This window comes from Leguminivora glycinivorella, chromosome 1, assembly GCF_023078275.1.
Source record: "Leguminivora glycinivorella isolate SPB_JAAS2020 chromosome 1, LegGlyc_1.1, whole genome shotgun sequence".
NCBI classification, from domain to species: domain Eukaryota; kingdom Metazoa; phylum Arthropoda; class Insecta; order Lepidoptera; family Tortricidae; genus Leguminivora; species Leguminivora glycinivorella.
The window spans coordinates 36,844,922-36,861,900 of NC_062971.1; the positions used below are offsets into that span (position 1 = coordinate 36,844,922).

General features: G+C 37.4%; 2 protein-coding genes across 2 annotated transcripts; both read left to right on the forward strand.

The window, feature by feature from the left end:
* Nucleotides 1-737: 737 nt before the first annotated feature.
* On the forward strand, nt 738-15,303 carry LOC125226798 (F-box/LRR-repeat protein fbxl-1-like). Its single transcript, XM_048130904.1, has 2 exons — nt 738-1,036; nt 13,913-15,303. Exon 2 carries the CDS (start codon nt 13,982-13,984, stop codon nt 15,257-15,259), a length of 1,278 nt encoding a protein of 425 aa, XP_047986861.1. The 5' UTR covers nt 738-1,036; nt 13,913-13,981; the 3' UTR covers nt 15,260-15,303.
* LOC125225374 lies at nt 1,615-10,466 on the forward strand. Its single transcript, XM_048129062.1, has 6 exons — nt 1,615-1,756; nt 2,563-2,655; nt 5,219-5,299; nt 9,451-9,525; nt 10,225-10,308; nt 10,441-10,466. The coding sequence occupies exons 2-6, from the start codon at nt 2,574-2,576 to the stop codon at nt 10,464-10,466; spliced, it is 348 nt and encodes a 115-aa protein (XP_047985019.1). The 5' UTR covers nt 1,615-1,756; nt 2,563-2,573.
* Nucleotides 15,304-16,979: the final 1,676 nt, after the last annotated feature.

Below are 16,979 nucleotides of genomic sequence, written 5' to 3' on the forward strand. Positions count from 1 at the left end.
AGGACCTCATACATTTTACGACTCTTCTTCATCCGAACAGACTATTTTTTATGCTTTGTTATATTGTGACGTTGACAATAAAATGCTGTGCATATATGTATGTTTTTATTTAATGTCTGTCATTATATTTTCATAGACAGTCAAATAAAACTCGTCATTAAAAACCGGCCAAGAGCGTGTCGGGCCACGCTCAGTGTAGGGTTCCGTATTTCTTAAAAAACTACTAAACCTATCAAGTTGAAAACAATTTTCCTAGAAAGTCTTTATAAAGTTCTACTTTTGTGATTTTTTTTCATGTTAGAGGGGGGGGGGGGGGGGCTTTTTTTCCTTTAGGAGCGATTATTTCCAAAAATATTAATATTATTAAAAAACGATTTTAGTAAACCCCTATTCATTTTTAAATACCTATCCAACAATATATCACAGGTTGGGGTTGGAAAAAAAAAACAGTCCCCACTTTACATGTAGGGGGCGGGGGGTAACCTAACAAAAAAAAATTTTTTACTTTTTATTTTACCACTATGTCGGCGTGATTGATATACATATCGGTACCAAATTTTAACTTTCTATTGCTAACGGTCACTGAGATTATCCGCGGACGGACGGACAGACATGGCGAAACTATAAGGGTTCCTAGTTGACTACGGAACCCTAAAAGAGACGGCAAATTTGAAAAATGTAATGTTTGCTGGCAAATTGTCTTCACAAAACTGGTGTCTTCCCAAATTATAGAAGAGCCATAATATAACAGTTGCATAACAGTTAAAATTGATCAAAAATGTAGGGGCCAACTTTTCATTCCAGTAGAATATTTGAATTTCGCGCCTTTTCTTGACCGTCTATAACGGAGTTGCCCGCTGGCTAAAAACGCGATTACAAGAACATACAAGAATGCTTCAGACTCTCACTCCAATAGGTGCGTTCGAGTTAAGGATTTCACCGCAGTGCACATGTTGTTTATCAGTTTGACATTGACAATTGAATGGACACTTGACATTGACAAGTTGAGTTTACTTTGGTTGTGTTTTGTTTTGTTTTTTTGCCGATTTCCCAATTTATGAACACAGGTATGTAATTTAGTAGTGGTTTTCAATTAGTCTGTTTATAGTGTATTCATAAGTAAAATAGTTTTTCGTTTTCTATTCTGCTTACCGATTATAGAAAAGTAACACATATGTTAATTTTCTGTGTAAGTGAATTTTATGATGGCATAATTTTTAAATACCTTAATGAAAAAAATATATTTAATAAGAACTTCTCTAGTTCTGAAACTCACAATAATGACCACACTAATATTGAAGCATGAAGAGAGCAGACATGAATATGAGCGGAGTAATAATTATAAGAAAAAGAAGTGATATAGTAGGGAATAGATTAACCTTCCCGGGAAGATGGTGGAGCTTGCTGATTAAGTTTATTTTATTTTGTATATCCACATGAAAAATAGCAAACCAAAGTACCAGCTCAGTTTCATTAATTTCATTATAAACTTATGGCTTGACTAGGTATACTAATTTGGATTAGTGTTTGCAGATGTAGAACCTGGGTTAAAATTGTTGGTAAAGAAGACCTAGTGCACATACCAATAGAAATACTTCACCAAGTACATTTGTGTGTGGTGATCACTTCAAAGCAAAAGATTTCAACAAAAAAGGCAATCGCTTGAAGAAAAGGGCCTACCCTAAGCTGGAGCTTTCTGCACAACCATTGACTGAGCATCAATTAAAAGACTTCCCTCAACATGTCGCAAGCAAAGGTTTGTAAAATAAATATCTATAAAAACTCTTTTTTATATTGGATTATTCAAGGCTGATTTTTTGAGATAAAATCTTAATAGTTCAATAGTTCTTTATTTGCATACCATATAAATTTTACAATACATACCGGGTGCCTGGTAATTAATGGACAACCTAAACACCAAGAGGGCACCTTATACTGTAGGGTTAGCACATGATTGCCACGAGAGTATGCCGCCGCGAGATAGACTACCCGTCCTTATATCACTAATACGATTAGAAGAAGATGTGTGATTCATCTCGCGGCAACATACTCTCGAGGCAATCATGTGCTAGGCCTACTGGTCTAGAAAATCGATATTAACGTTACAATTTTAATACCTAAAATTTAAAAAGGGTGAAGATCTCGAAAACCAGGCGACTTTTACTAAACCTTAAAGTCGATTTCCTGTACCAGTAAAAATTGCCCTCTTGGTGGTTAAAAGGTTGTCCATTCATTACCGGGCACCCTGTATATGGACCCTGAAAAGGGTATCGCAAGAAAAATCTTAAAAAGATTGAAGAGCAAAAGCTTGTCTGTCAAGATCCTTTGACAACCGGTTTGGCCTAGCGCATAGTGATCCTGCCTGCTAAGCCGCGGTCTCGGGTTTGAATACTGGTAAAAGCATTTATTTTTGTGATGAGCACAGATATTTGTTTGAGTCATGGATGTTTTCTATGTATAAATAGTTCTATATTATACATGGTGTGAAATTTAATTGGTAATATTGACCAATAATGTAGATTCCTTTGACATTTGCTTTAATTTGTTATATTTCTGTTTCAGCTCCCACAACCATGGATGACAGTACTAAAACTCCTGCAATTGCCTCATCATCCAAACTGCAGACCCCAGAGGCAACAACCCAAATTACAATGAGTAAGTTGAGTTAATTATAAAAAAAACCGGCAAAGTGCGAGTCGGACTCGCACACCGAGGGTTCCGTACAAATTTTAAATAGTCTCATGTTACTACTAAAATAGTACATGTCATACATTAGTTTTTTGGTGGTGCGCGGGGCCGCGGTTTTTTCTTTTTTAGGGTTCCGTAGTCAACTAGGAACCCTTATAGTTTCGCCATGTCTGTCTGTCCGTCCGTCCGTCCGTCCGTCCGTCCGTCCGTCCGCGGATAATCTCAGCAACCGTTAGCACTAGAAAGCTGAAATTTGGTACCAATATGTATATCAATTACGCTGACAAAGTGCTAAAATAAAAAATGGAAAAAATGTTTTATTAGGGAAGCCCCCATATATAAGGTGCTAACAAATTAGTCACGGATATTTTTACGGCTGATAGTACTCCGCTCCTGGAGTATATTTATGTATGAAACATCATTTTTTTAGAGAAAACTAGGAAACAAATATGCTATGTTAAAACACCCCGTTAATAAAATTATTGATTGAGACCTCTCTAGACCATGAGAGACACTGTTAAACATCCTGACAGGCAATTACATTACAGAGAATGGTTATTTAGAAAATAAATTAAAATAATTTTTTTTTGTTAAGGGTATGAAAACAAAAAAAAACATGATTTTTTTCAGTAATTTCTAGTGGAAGTTCATTGTTTTGATGTTAATTAACGTCCCTTAAAATATCCGTGACTAATTTGTTAGCACCTTATATGTAAAGTGGGGGCAGATATTTTTTTTTATTCGACCCCAACGTGTGATATATTGTTGGATAGGTATTTAAAAATGAATAAGGGTTTACTAAGATCGTTTTTTGATAATATTAATATATTCGGAAATAATCGCTCCTAAAGGAAAAAAAAGTGCGCCCCCCCCCCTCTAACTTTTGAACCATATGTTTAAAAAATATGAAAAAAATCACAAAAGTAGAACTTAATAAAGAGTTTCTAGGAAAACTATTTTGAACTTGATAGGTTCAGTAGTTTTTGAGAAACATACGGAAAACTACGGAACCCTACACTGATTGTGGCCCGACACGCTCTTGGCCGGTTTTTTGTCTGTTTCTTTTGTTGTTTTTCCTTTTGTGTTTCTGTTTTGGTGCTTGCCTTTTCGTTTTGCCACAAGTGAAGGACTTTTGGGTTTGGGGTAGTGATTTTTGGTCTGAGTAGTTTGCCTCATGCATTAGTAGTTCCCTTAGTGGTAATAGTGGACATTAAGTTTGACTTTTACGTTTAAAAAAACATACAGACGAATGGAGAACCCCTTCCCTTGAAATTTGGAAGGCGGTTAAAAAAGTGTTCCGCGTGGGAGCACTGTCTGTCTGTTTAGCGACATCTCTCGGCGAATACGCTTAAAAAAATTGCGCAACCTGTGTAGTACAGATCTAACGCGAAAAGAATTTCCTTCGTATTTTTACGGAAACGTACGAACGTGTTATGCTATTTCAGCCAGTCTCAGTACAATCCGTACTGACATTGTCTGAACTAGCATGACCAATGCGAACGTTTCCGTAAAAAAAGAAATGAAAAGCTTTTTGTACTACATCTGTACATTAGTTTTTCAGGGATAATTTTTTTTATAATGTCAATCGAATTCAACAGTTTTTATTTTATTTAAAAGAAAGTGAACGTAAAATCTATTTGAAGTATTATAAACATTGGCAAGGGTGGTTCAAAGACCTTTACAGGGGACAGCTCAATCACATTTTTTGCCATACGAAATTAAACCTTATTACTGAAACAGAAAGTCGATCGTATCAGACTAGCGAAAACGGTCCACATGAGAGGGCATTGTTTGGGCTGGTGTCCCTCTCGCACGTGTTGCCAGTGTTAATGAGGTTCCCATATTAGTAGTATTTTTATGTGTATATTACCTGACTTTATAACTTCTTATTTTATTTTAATGTTATGTTCAAACTAGGGTTTCGATATATTTCAAAAAATTTGAACATAATTATAATGTAATTATTTTGATGCCAGTAAATCAAAGATTTGTATAATTAAAAAATACTTTCAATTGGGTGTTAGTAGATTTAGTAGTAAGGGTTGTTTCACACGTACCACAACCACACCACGTCGCAGCGTTAAAATGCGGTCAAGCAGTGGTTACGTGTGAATTGTACTATTTATTAAACATACAAAATATGCGCCCGACCACGTGTTGTGGTTGTGGTGTGGTTGTGGTACGTGTGAATTGTACTATTTATTAAACATACAAAATATGCGCCCGACCACGTGTTGTGGTTGTGGTTGTCGTGTGGTTGTGGTACGTGTGAAACAACCCTAACTTTGAAAATTGACTGGTATCCCCAATTTATGACAGTGATGACGTCACTGAATAATGTTGACATTGTCAGCAAGTGCGAGAGGGACACCAGCCCAAACAATTACCTCTCATGTGGACACACCTTTTGACCTAACTAAACAATCTAGTTTAATAATTCTAAATCTATGGGGTGGTTAAATTGAAAATTAAAATCTGAAAGGTTTCTTTGTTATTTAAAATGTACAGTATTGGATTTCATGTTTTTCAGCTTCATCACCAATTCCCATGGAAGAGGTCCCTGCTGCACCCGTGCTAGCTGCATGTAGCACAACGCCGGCACTCGTCAAAGGTAATATTAATACTTGATCATACATCACAAAATGTAGGATGTATATGTAAGTACATTAAAATAGATGACATTTGATGAAGTGGAACTACTGATCATGATATTGATGACGAAATGTTAAACTATCTGGGGGCACGGCAGTGCCCCTGCCAAGTCGAGCAAAAAGAGGCACGGCCTAATACTATAATAGCTAGCCAAAGGTTCTTAATTTTGTCCCTCACTGGCTGACTGACATATTACGATCATCAATGATTATAAGGCAGCGTTCCCACTTAAGCGTCGCGTGTCTCGGGGCGCGCAACGGACGTCTCCGCCACGCCGCCTGAATGTAATTCAAAAAACGTCTCCTCAGTACATTTTGTATAGGAAGGACGTAAGACGCGCCCCAGGTGGCGTGGCGGCGGCGTGGCGCGCGCCGCGCCGCTTGGCGGCGCGTCTTACGTCCTTCCTATACAAAATGTACTGAGGAGACGTTTTTTGAATTACATTCAGGCGGCGTGGCGCGGACGTCCGTTCCGCACCTCAGGACATGCGTCTCTTAGATGTGGCCGGTCCCTAAGACACTTGGATTGGACTTAGTTACGCAAAAACATTTAAATCCACTTGTATAGTCGACTACAAAGAGATGTATCCATTTTTTCTCCTTATTACAATGCAATAAGGTGAAAAAGTGGATACATCTCTTTGTAGTCGACTGTACAAAATCTAGTACACTTGGAAGCTTCAAATTTAGAATACAGTTAGTGTTTAGTATATACATCACATAAAAATCTAAAAATGTTGCAATTTCAGTCCAGGTTTTCAGATACACCAACTGCATAAATAACTTTGTAATATCATTGATATAGGATTACCCAGTTATATTTTTGCAGTGAATAAATCAGTGTACCTGTCTACGTAATAATATTATGTACCTAAGATGACTCGTGTGGTGACGGGTTAAGAATCTGACCACCCACTTTCCTCCCATGGGTATCGTAGAAGTCGACTGTGGGATATGGGTTCCATTTGTTTTCTACAAAAAGAATGAGATCCCATCAAAAACAAAACTTGTAAAAAAAGCAAGTCTCGCCACTCATTTCTTCTGGCGTAAAAAGTTGTGAGATCCTTGTTAAATACCAAGTTGGTTAAGGTATTCAGTCCCTACTTAAAGACCTTCTGCCATAAGTTATTATGTAGGGTATTGGCTACGTGCACGACAATTACGCCCACTACCATGTGAACTTGAAGTGGAAAATGTCAAAAAATGACATATAAATTTTCGTTAATTTTTTTATACTACGTCGGTGGCAAACAAGCATACGGCCCGCCTGATGTAAAGCGGTCACCGTAACCTATGGACGCCTGCAACTCAAACAGTGTTACATGCGCGTTGCCACCCCATTAGAAACCTTCCTTTTGCTGTGTTAAGTACACAGCAAAAGCCGCTGCCGAGTGATGTGTGTTAAGTACACAGCAAAAAGGAGTGTACAAGTTCTAAGGATGGTTCGGGTTGCCAACGACTCAAAGGACAATAGACGGAACAAGTTAGTAATTTTAAATAAATCGAATAACAAGAGCTACTATTTCACGTGTAATTTAGGTAGATAGATTATAAAGACATGGATATAATAATAAAAATCAGTTTCCAAAGCATTACTCACGGTATAATGGAAGTTTATACCGTGAGTAATGCTGTGTAAACTGACCACAGAAAAAGGCAATAATTTGGTGCTGGCAGGACATATAAGGAATCTTGAAGAACATAGGAGTAATGGTAGAAGTTCTACGAGCGAGTGATATAGTATTCGCTAAACCTCCGTCCCGTTAATGCCATATAAAACAAGTCTAAACGTATGTACCAATTCATGTCCGCGGCCGCAGAAATATCCGACACGGGCCTATTCCCAGGCCAGGCCTGAACCTTTAAGCATAATCTTTTACGGTAGGGAAAATACTAACAGCGTATTGATCAATATTAGGTAAACAAAGCTTAAATATAATTTATTATAATGTTTTGTTTTGACATATAACTTACGTTTTCTTTTCACGGTAGCTATCTTGATCCAATTTCCAGTGTGCTCTAAGAAATAGAACGTGCAACGACTATTAAATTTATGCCATTATTTTTACAATTAACAACAAAACAACATTGGTGGCCCATTTCAAACATTGCACATTGTATTATATTTTATTAGTTTTGATAGATGACAAACCACAATCAGTGTCGATTTTGACCACCGCAAGCACTGCGATCGCTTTGCTTACCCCCTCCATGCACTTCGCACGAAGCCAATAGCTAACCTAACAAAATCTTGTAGCACTGACTATATAAGTTATATATGGCGAGACTTGCTTTTTTTACAAGTTTTGTTTTTGATGGGATTTCATTTTTTTTGTAGAAAACAAATGGAACCCATATCCCACAGTCGACTTCTACGATACCCATGGGAGGAAAGTGGGTGGTCAGATTCTTAACCCGTCACCACACGAGGCATCTTAGGTACATAATATTATTACATAGACAGATACACTGATTTATTTACTGCAAATATAACTTGGTAATCCTATATATTGATATTACAAAGGTTTTTTTACGTTTTGTTTTTGATGGGATATACATTTCTATGTATGATTGTTAAGCAAGCTACCTACCATATACTTATATGATATGATCTTCTGAAAAGACGAAACCATATGTATAGAACGCTTGTTATAGTGTATGTTGGATAGTCAATGGCACACTTATATCATGACATCCCATACATGGGAGTGTTTTTAGGGTTCCGTAGTCAACTAGGAACCCTTATAGTTTCGCCATGTCTGTCTGTCCGTCTGTCCGTCCGTCCGTCCGTCCGTCCGTCCGTCCGTCCGTCCGTCCGTCCGTCCGTCCGTCCGTCCGTCCGTCCGTCCGCGGATAATCTCAGTAACCGTTAGCACTAGAAAGATGAAATTTGGTACCAATGGCAATATGTATATCAATCACGCCGACAAAGTGAAAAAATAAAAAATGGAAAAAAATGTTTTATTAGGGTACCCCCCCTACATGTAAAGTGGGGGCTGATATTTTTTTTTCATTCCAACCCCAACGTGTGATATGTTGTTGGATAGGTATTTAAAAATGAATAAGGGTTTCCTACGATCGTTTTTTGATAATATTAATATTTTCGGAAATAATCGCTCCTAAAGGAAAAAAAAGTGCGTCCCCCCCCCTCTAACTTTTGAACCATATGTTTAAAAAATATGAAAAGAATCACAAAAGTAGAACTTTATAAAGACTTTATAGGAAAATTGTTTTGAACTTGATAGGTTCAGTAGTTTTTGAGAAAAATACGAATAACTACGGAACCCTACACTGAGCGTGGCCCGACACGCTCTTGGCCGGTTTTTTTATTCGTATAATAATGGCTTTCTGCTACCAGGGCACTTTGCCAATGTCAAGTAAATTACAGAGATATATAAAACAGTATAGGTAGTTTTTTTGCGAACGAGGCCTTCGCGATGCACTGGAGGATAGCTGGAGCAGCAGTACAAAGCATGATGGCGGCCGGGACCACGAACTGCCGAGTGATGTACGTAGAATTGGTTATTCGTATTCCAAAAGAATTCTTCATTAAATGCACTCTTTGCGCAGGCTATTCACTGCATAATATCCTATCAAACGTATACATTAAACAGCAGAATGCAAAAATAAAAACATATATCGGAGGACGATCCGCCATGTTCCACGGGTCAAACGAAAGTCCATGGGAGTGTTTATTACTAGTTTTGACTCTGGCAACCTGTCGCTTGTCACTCAACTGTCATTCGATCACTTCCTCTTTACAGACCGCGTAGGTAACAGCTTTCGTATGTTCAATCTCATATATTTTAAGCTATATACTAAGTTTCTGATTTTTGTGACAACCTTTACATGTCTGGATTGTAGTAATACACGACTGATAAAGTACTGCGTGGTTTTTCTGTTCAATATCAATCCACTTCCTTCTACTGCGTGCGTACATTCAACCAATTGGAACCCTAGGCCACTCTAGAACTATGTCATAGTGACGTTATAAATCAAATTGTAAGAACACTTACTGCTTGTCATTTTGACATGGTTGTAGATTGGCCTAGGTTCCAATTGGTTGACTGTACCTGACCGGATCTCTGATTCTATGCACAACATATTTCAGCTTCAGCGCCAAACCGTGAAGAGGATGTGGCACTAGTAATACCACCTCCAGGAAGCAAAACCCCTCTTGCGACTCGTATTTCTTAAGAGCACGGTGAGCAGTCCTTAAAACCATGTTTAATAAACGGGTCTCTATTGGTTCCCATGTTTTTTGAAGTCCGATTTTTACTATCCATAATGTTTTCCGTCATATTATCACTAGTCATAAAATTAAACGTTAGAAATTGTAGTTCCGATTTTTGAGTCATAATTATTGTTTAGTCATAAATAGTTAGTCTGGCTGCGGCTGTCGCGAGTTATACATTCGTGTAAATCCTCCTTACCTCCCTTGTTGCACAATTGTACTTTTTTTTCATTGTTTTGATGGATTTTTTCTTATAATAAGTAGTATAATTTGCATACAAAAAACCCAACTATTGGGCCGCCTGTCACTGAATGTGTTAAGATCCTAATGCCGTAAAGGTCGTTATACATACCCGATTTAATTTATTTTGGTACTTAGTTGTATTTCATGACGGATGGTAAATATGATGTTGAAGGTGGATGGATACAAGGGTACTGGGACTGGGGTGGGGGTGGATGGGTAAGGGTACAGATGGATGGAATGTGTGGAGAATGATATGAGAGTGAAGGGTATTAGTATGGAAATGACGGCTGATAAGAGAGGAATGGAAGAAGAAAATTTACTGCGCCGACCCCAAGTAACTGGGTGACAATCACCACAAAAATTAAGAAAATATGTAGTACAGGTATATATTGCAACTATCTGTTTCAGCTCCGTCACCCATACTGATGAAGAAAAAACAGGCTCATGTGCCTAAGTTGGATGCTGCGTCGACCACCAAGGAAACATTAATGGGTAAGATTTCCTACCCTACACGTACAAGTGTGCTTGTAAGGATGCGAATCAAAGAATATAAAGGAGTAGTTTAGCTATGTCTTATGATAACCTCGTTCTATTTTACAAATGTGATGTTTTTCTTTTTTGCAGATTGGGATAAGTCTAAAGAAAATTGATAAGACAACTTAACAAAGTCAAATCAACCGTTAGGTCACTGAAGCGTAACGCGATCCTCCTAGACCGCCTCGAATCGACGTCAATGGTAAAGGAAATTGTGCAATTGGCGTTGAAAAACCAAAAAAGAAAACCCAAGGGTCGTCGCTGGACGAAAAAATACAAGATAGCATGTTTATCTATATTAAAACGATCACCCAAGGCATATGGATATTTGAGGCACTTGGTGCCGTTACCGAGTGTTAATACACTTCAGAATATTTTAAAGAAGGTTCCCATGGACACGGGTATAAATCAAAAACTGATTGAACACTTAAAAAAAATTTCTCCTACCTACGGCGGTGACAGATACTGCTGTTTGCTTTTCGACGAGATGGCGATAAAACCAAGATTAAATTATAACGTCGGCAAAGATAAGGTAGAGGGATATGTTGACATGGGCGAGGACCAAAGGACACCAGAGATGGCAAATCATGCCTTAGTTTTTATGCTATGTCATAATTTATCAAAATATCCTATTTACGATATTTAAAGTTCTTTCTCTTCATGTCTCATTGTCTTAGGACGCCTTGTAGATTCAATCTTATTTCTTTTTTTGGGAACATAAAAATATACAAAAAAAATCTAGAAATAAGACCTAATTAAATCGATTTTTCGACCCTAACAACCACTATACATAGCACATCATAATCGTTAGTAGCCTTTTTGAGATCATATATAAATAAATACACACATATATGTATACGAGATAGAATAACTACTTATTTAACGTAATTTCTTTAGAAACCAGTGTAGCAATTTTACCAATAACATACCCCCTTAGTTAAAAATATTCGAATATCAAGTCAAGCTAGGCAGTCAGAACTGCTTGGAGCTCATGAATAGGAAAAAAATAAGTGTATAATGTTCAATCTTCTTGTTTTAATTAACACTAAATAATTAGTCAACTGTATTGGTGCAATTTGTATTAGTATAGTCCGATACATTTTAGTTACACATTTTGAAACATGAAACTAGACAGAGAATCGTAAGTGGAATCACTGGAAATATCCTATCAATTGCGTATTTTTAAGAGTACAGAAATCATAACAAAGCTACCAGTTAAAAATATGTATCTACACGCCTGTTTGTTTTGTATATTGGTATTTTTGTTGTTAATTTCAAGATAACATAATTGCACATAAAGTGGGGAAATACCAATTATCTGTCAAGTTCTATCGTAAAGGTTTGACGGATAGAACTTTACTTTTTGCAGATTTTAATAAACAAAGTTAGATATAATGCCTATAATTTTAAGAAAGTACTGAACAAAACATAATAATATAATTATGTATGCGCCACCCATAAGAGTGCTATTTTTCAACAAGTTTACTTCCTTTTGAGCAAGTGAAGTTAGATTAATGTCTTTTATTACCCACACAGGTTTCAATGTAATTTAGTTTAATTTTTATTTATGAATTTGAATTGTTATGTTCATCCCTCAAGTGGGATTGGGCAGGACACATCTGTCGGATGCATCCAGACAGATGGGCCAAAATAGCGACCGAATGGGCACCACCAATTACCCGAGGCCGAGGTAGGCCAAAAATGAGATGGCGGAAAGACCTGGACTCATTTTGTGGCGATTGGCGGGAACATGCACAATGCCGTGACGAGTGTCGAAAAACAGGGGAGGCCTTTGGCCACCAGTGGGACACATTTTATTATAGGCTATTTAAAAAAATGTTCATCCCTCTCTGTGTGTATCTTACTATAGGTACTATGCGGGACAACAATATATCACTTTTTTTTTCATTTGTAAGTGTTTTCCGTTAAGAAGTCCTTTGTGCTAGCGATTCAAATAATTAGCATTACGTAATGATTTTTCATATAGGTAGTAAAAAACTTTTTCAGTACAGATGGTGTATTTTTTACGCACTAGTGCGAGAAGTGGTTCATTATATGCCAGGTCGAAACTTTGAAGGCTCATCTGTACTGAAAAACGTCGTACGATACACGTGCGAAAAGGAAATTCGTAACTTGTGTCGATTTAAAACACTCCCTTCGGTCGTGTTTTAATTTATCGCCACTCGTTTCGAACTTCCATTTTTACGCACTTGTATCGTAATGTACTATTTCAGTACAGATGGTCGTTTTTTTACGCACTAGTTCGAGAAGTGGTTCATTATATAACAGGTCGAAACTTCGGAGGCTCATCTGTACTGAAAAACGTCGTACTGTATCGTACTCGTGTCGATTTAAAACACTCCCTTCGGTCGTGTTTTAATTTATCGCCACTCGTTTCGAACTTCCTTTTTTACGCACTTGTATCGTAATGTACTATTTCAGTACAGATGGTGTATTTTTTAAGCACTAGTGCGAGAAGTGGTTCATTATATGGCAGGTCGAAACTTCGGAGGTCCATCTCTACTGAAAAACGTCGTTCGATACACGTGCGAAAAGGGAATTCGTAACTCGTGTCGATTTAAAACACTCCCTTCGGTCGTGTTTTAATTTATCGCCACTCGTTTCGAACTTCCTCTTTTTCACACTTGTATCGAACTGTACTATTTTAATTACATTTTTAAAGTATTATTGTGATTCACTATATTTAATATACATCATGAATTTCTGCAACAGTAGGTACTATTCAAATATCTAAAAAAGAGCGTCACTTTCCTTTGTACATCCTTACACAAAAAATCAATTAATAATTCATTTATTGCAAATGTGATATATTAATGATATATAATGTGATTATTGACTGGTACTGCAGATCTTGTCATAGACGAAGATACAATCATGATATTGCTCATATTATTATTCTTTTAAAGAAGAAAAGCTGCGTAACCCGCGCGTGCATTATTTATATTAATAATTTAGAATTAATAAGTTATTTTTCCCCTCCCTAGCTCGGAAACACGTGTTTTGTCCTTTAATACCAGCGGGTAAAAACGCATTTTATCCACTAGTGGGCAAAGTAATTTTACCTTGAATAAAGTCAAATTAACTGCTTTAAAGTTGATAAAAGTAGGTGAATCTAGTAATAAAGATGATTTACCACCTGTGGAACTACTGGAAGCAGTGATAAATGCATTTTTTGCGTTGTAGTTTCCTTGCTACAGTGAGGGGAAAAGTTTTGTGTTACACTCGGGTGCAAATATATTTTACTTCTCGTGTGTTTTTCAATTCCACACTCGGCGTTAAAATACAACTTTGCCCCCTTGTATAACAAATAACTATTTTACCCTCCATAACTAGAAAGACGTATGAGGAAAAAACATGTTTGTCGACCAATAAAAAATAAATCTATTTAGACCATTCAATTTCACAATTGTTCTATTATTTCTTAATTGTAAATAAATAAGCGAGAGCTCATAGTACAATCATTGGTAATATGAAATGTTGATTAGGACTTAAGTACTATATAATGACATGTACATGTACCCGTTTTAGACAATTTCTTAGCTTTATCACCGGCCTATCATTTCGCCATCGCTTAGCGATATCCTTATCCTATTTATAGAAATAATGCGAAATGTCGGAAGGAGAAAGTAACGATCGTACCATACTGGATTACCTGAACGAGGATTGTTGGCGCATAGTGCTACGCGATGTGCCCATCCCGGACATTGTAAGAAGCGAACGCGTCAGCCGCCGCTGGCAGCGAGTGGTGCTGCAGTACTTGCGAGGGACACGGTTTAGTTTTTCTTTTGACTGGGACAGTGTAGATCCTTTTGACGCCTATCCCTTTTATTTGCCGAAGTCAATGTACGAATCATTCGAGATGTGGACAACTAAACTTGGTTCCTCAGTTATCGGGGCCTACTGCAAGGATAGAGAAAGCTTAAAAACCTTGATAGAAAACTGTCCTAACCTCGAAGCGTTAACATTGGTCAATCTTGAAGAACCCGAAGCGAATACAAAAGAATTTCCAGAAAATTTACTAAAGAACTTCTGGTGCCTAAAACAGATTTGTTTCTTCAATACATGTAACTTATCAGACCGATTTGTCAGCCAGAACATAGCAGATAAAGTATTAGAAGAACTAGTATTCTATCAGTGTTATGAAGTCACAGGAGAATGTTTGACAACTGCAAACTTATCTAAGTTGAAATATCTAGCCTTTAAAAGATGCTTCGATCTGCGGGCTGCGCACTTAATCTCATCTACTAACCAACTTGGTGAGCTGACCAAACTGGAACTAATTGGTGTTTCTAAAGAAATATCACAAAAAATTCAATTTGTTTTGGATAAGATGCCTAAATTGGAACATTTAGAAATACATACTGATGCTGGGAGGTACAATGGTTATCTCGAAACCTACGAGCCTATCTGCCGTCTAAGTTCCTTGACACATCTGCGTATAGACCTCAAAATGACAGACGAGTCAGTAGAAGCCATAACTAGATGTTGCAAACAGCTGGAGACATTGGATCTTGGTGACTGCGAGTTCCTTAATTCGGAGGGCTTGGAGGCAATTGGTCGAAATGCTGGAGAACGCCTCACTCAGCTTGGGTTACAATATTTCTGTGACCTGGAGGATGATGATGTGGTAAACTATGTCCGTAGCTGTCCGGCGCTAGGTTGGCTGACAATTATTGGGACATGTCAGATAACTCCAGCTTTGCCGGCGCTTGTGTCAGCTGCTCGGCATGAGGTGTGCCCAGGAAGTGAACTGGTCCTTGACATCAGTGAGACGAAGCTGACCGACCCTTATTATCGCCATAGTTTTTTAAATGAAGACGATGGGGATATGGAGGAATATGAAGACATTCAAGAAAAGTATGAAGACCTGGCGGTAATATTGGACTAAGCTCAATTTGCTATTAACTTTTTTAAATAGAAAATAATATAATACATATGTATTTTATTACCTACTACATTATTTATACCTATCAATAATATAATCCAATTCCTCGTAGCATTTGCAATTTCAGCACACTGGTAAAGAAAGGCTCTCTTGATAGTTCAAAAACTTCTTTAATCCACAAGAGTGCTAAGCTTTCATACAAATTATAACTTGATGCCCAAAGCTGGCTGGTAGACTTGTGGTGATTTTGAATCATAAATGTTTGTTACATTGATGGATTAGATATTTACAGTAGTACTCTTTGGTGATAACATGCAATTTTGATAGGTATCTGTTTTTGAATAATCAGGAGAGCCTTTACCAGTTATGTATGTGAAAGTATATATTTCACGCCACATTAACAAAATCCAAAATATAGCTTGTTGTGTTGTGTTTGTACAAAAAGCTGCCTATAATATTTTTAAACCGCACCCAAATTAAACATGAAGATTTTCATCTGTCTTGCGTTTATCCCGGCATTCTGCTACGGCGCATGAAAGCCTGGGATCCGCTTTGGCAACTAATCCCAAACATTACATAAAGAACGGACATGGAATGAATGACGGAAATAAAACACTGTCCTAATATAATTAAAATTATTTATTATCCTTCATCATATTTCTAGCATACTAAACGTAATAAGTGTATAATAATAAATAATTGAATAGTAATTTAGTTTTGAAATATTTCAGCAATATACATATTAATAACTCGATATAAGGTTAAAACGTTCATTAACTAAATAAGACATGCAAAGTAGGCGAATTATTATTGTATTTATTTCCCTAATGTGTTTCTATGAACGCAGTCCGTCATTGGCTAAGTACTGTTTAAAAGTTTCATTAAAAACTATCAATAAAATAATTCATTATTTTAAAAAGAACAATTTAACTAGCGACGCTCCAAAAAAGTGATCATAACTCTCTTATTTTACAATCTTTGGCGAACTATAACAATATATGAGAATAAACATTTTCAATAGCTAGCTATCAAATGCTCTGTATCTGCCCGCCGCGCGCGTGAGCGGCGGGCGGCCTACTGTACATGGCGGCCTTGCCGGACTTGCCGGACACACCCGGCCGCCGTCGGCATCGGGACCGATGCTCCCGGCGGCCGGATGGGTCCAATAAGCCTTTATTGACCACGGCTCGCAGTACTAACATCCTCGCTGTTTCTACGCTTCAGATACTTCTTTGTGCGGCAGATATCTCAGTAATATCTACACACGACCTTATTGTCATGAAAAGTTTGTATAGATGTTGTTGAGCATTAATCACTATTGAATAAATGACCGCGCGAATGCGAGGAGTTTTAGTAAGCGAGCCGTTCTATCAGCTGCCAATAAAACTGACCCGTTGTAGATCGGTTTTATTGTCAATCAGTTCAGGGCACTTCGTTATAGCTTATTTTAGCAGCGAGCCCTCGTTCTGTCAATTTGTGCTTCAATTTAATTTGTGCATTAACAAAGAGAACTCGCATCTAAAAAATCTATTCGAAAGTGAGGTAACTGTATCTTCTATTTATGTCACATTAGGAATGCTCAACTTTGGTTCGAGTCACAATTCCACTTAAATTTAGTTTTGTTGAATCTTTGGTAAGTAACCGGTAAAGCGTGTACTGAACGACCATTGCCTACCAAATCTTATATTAAAATACATATAACAAGTAGGTATCGATATGATAT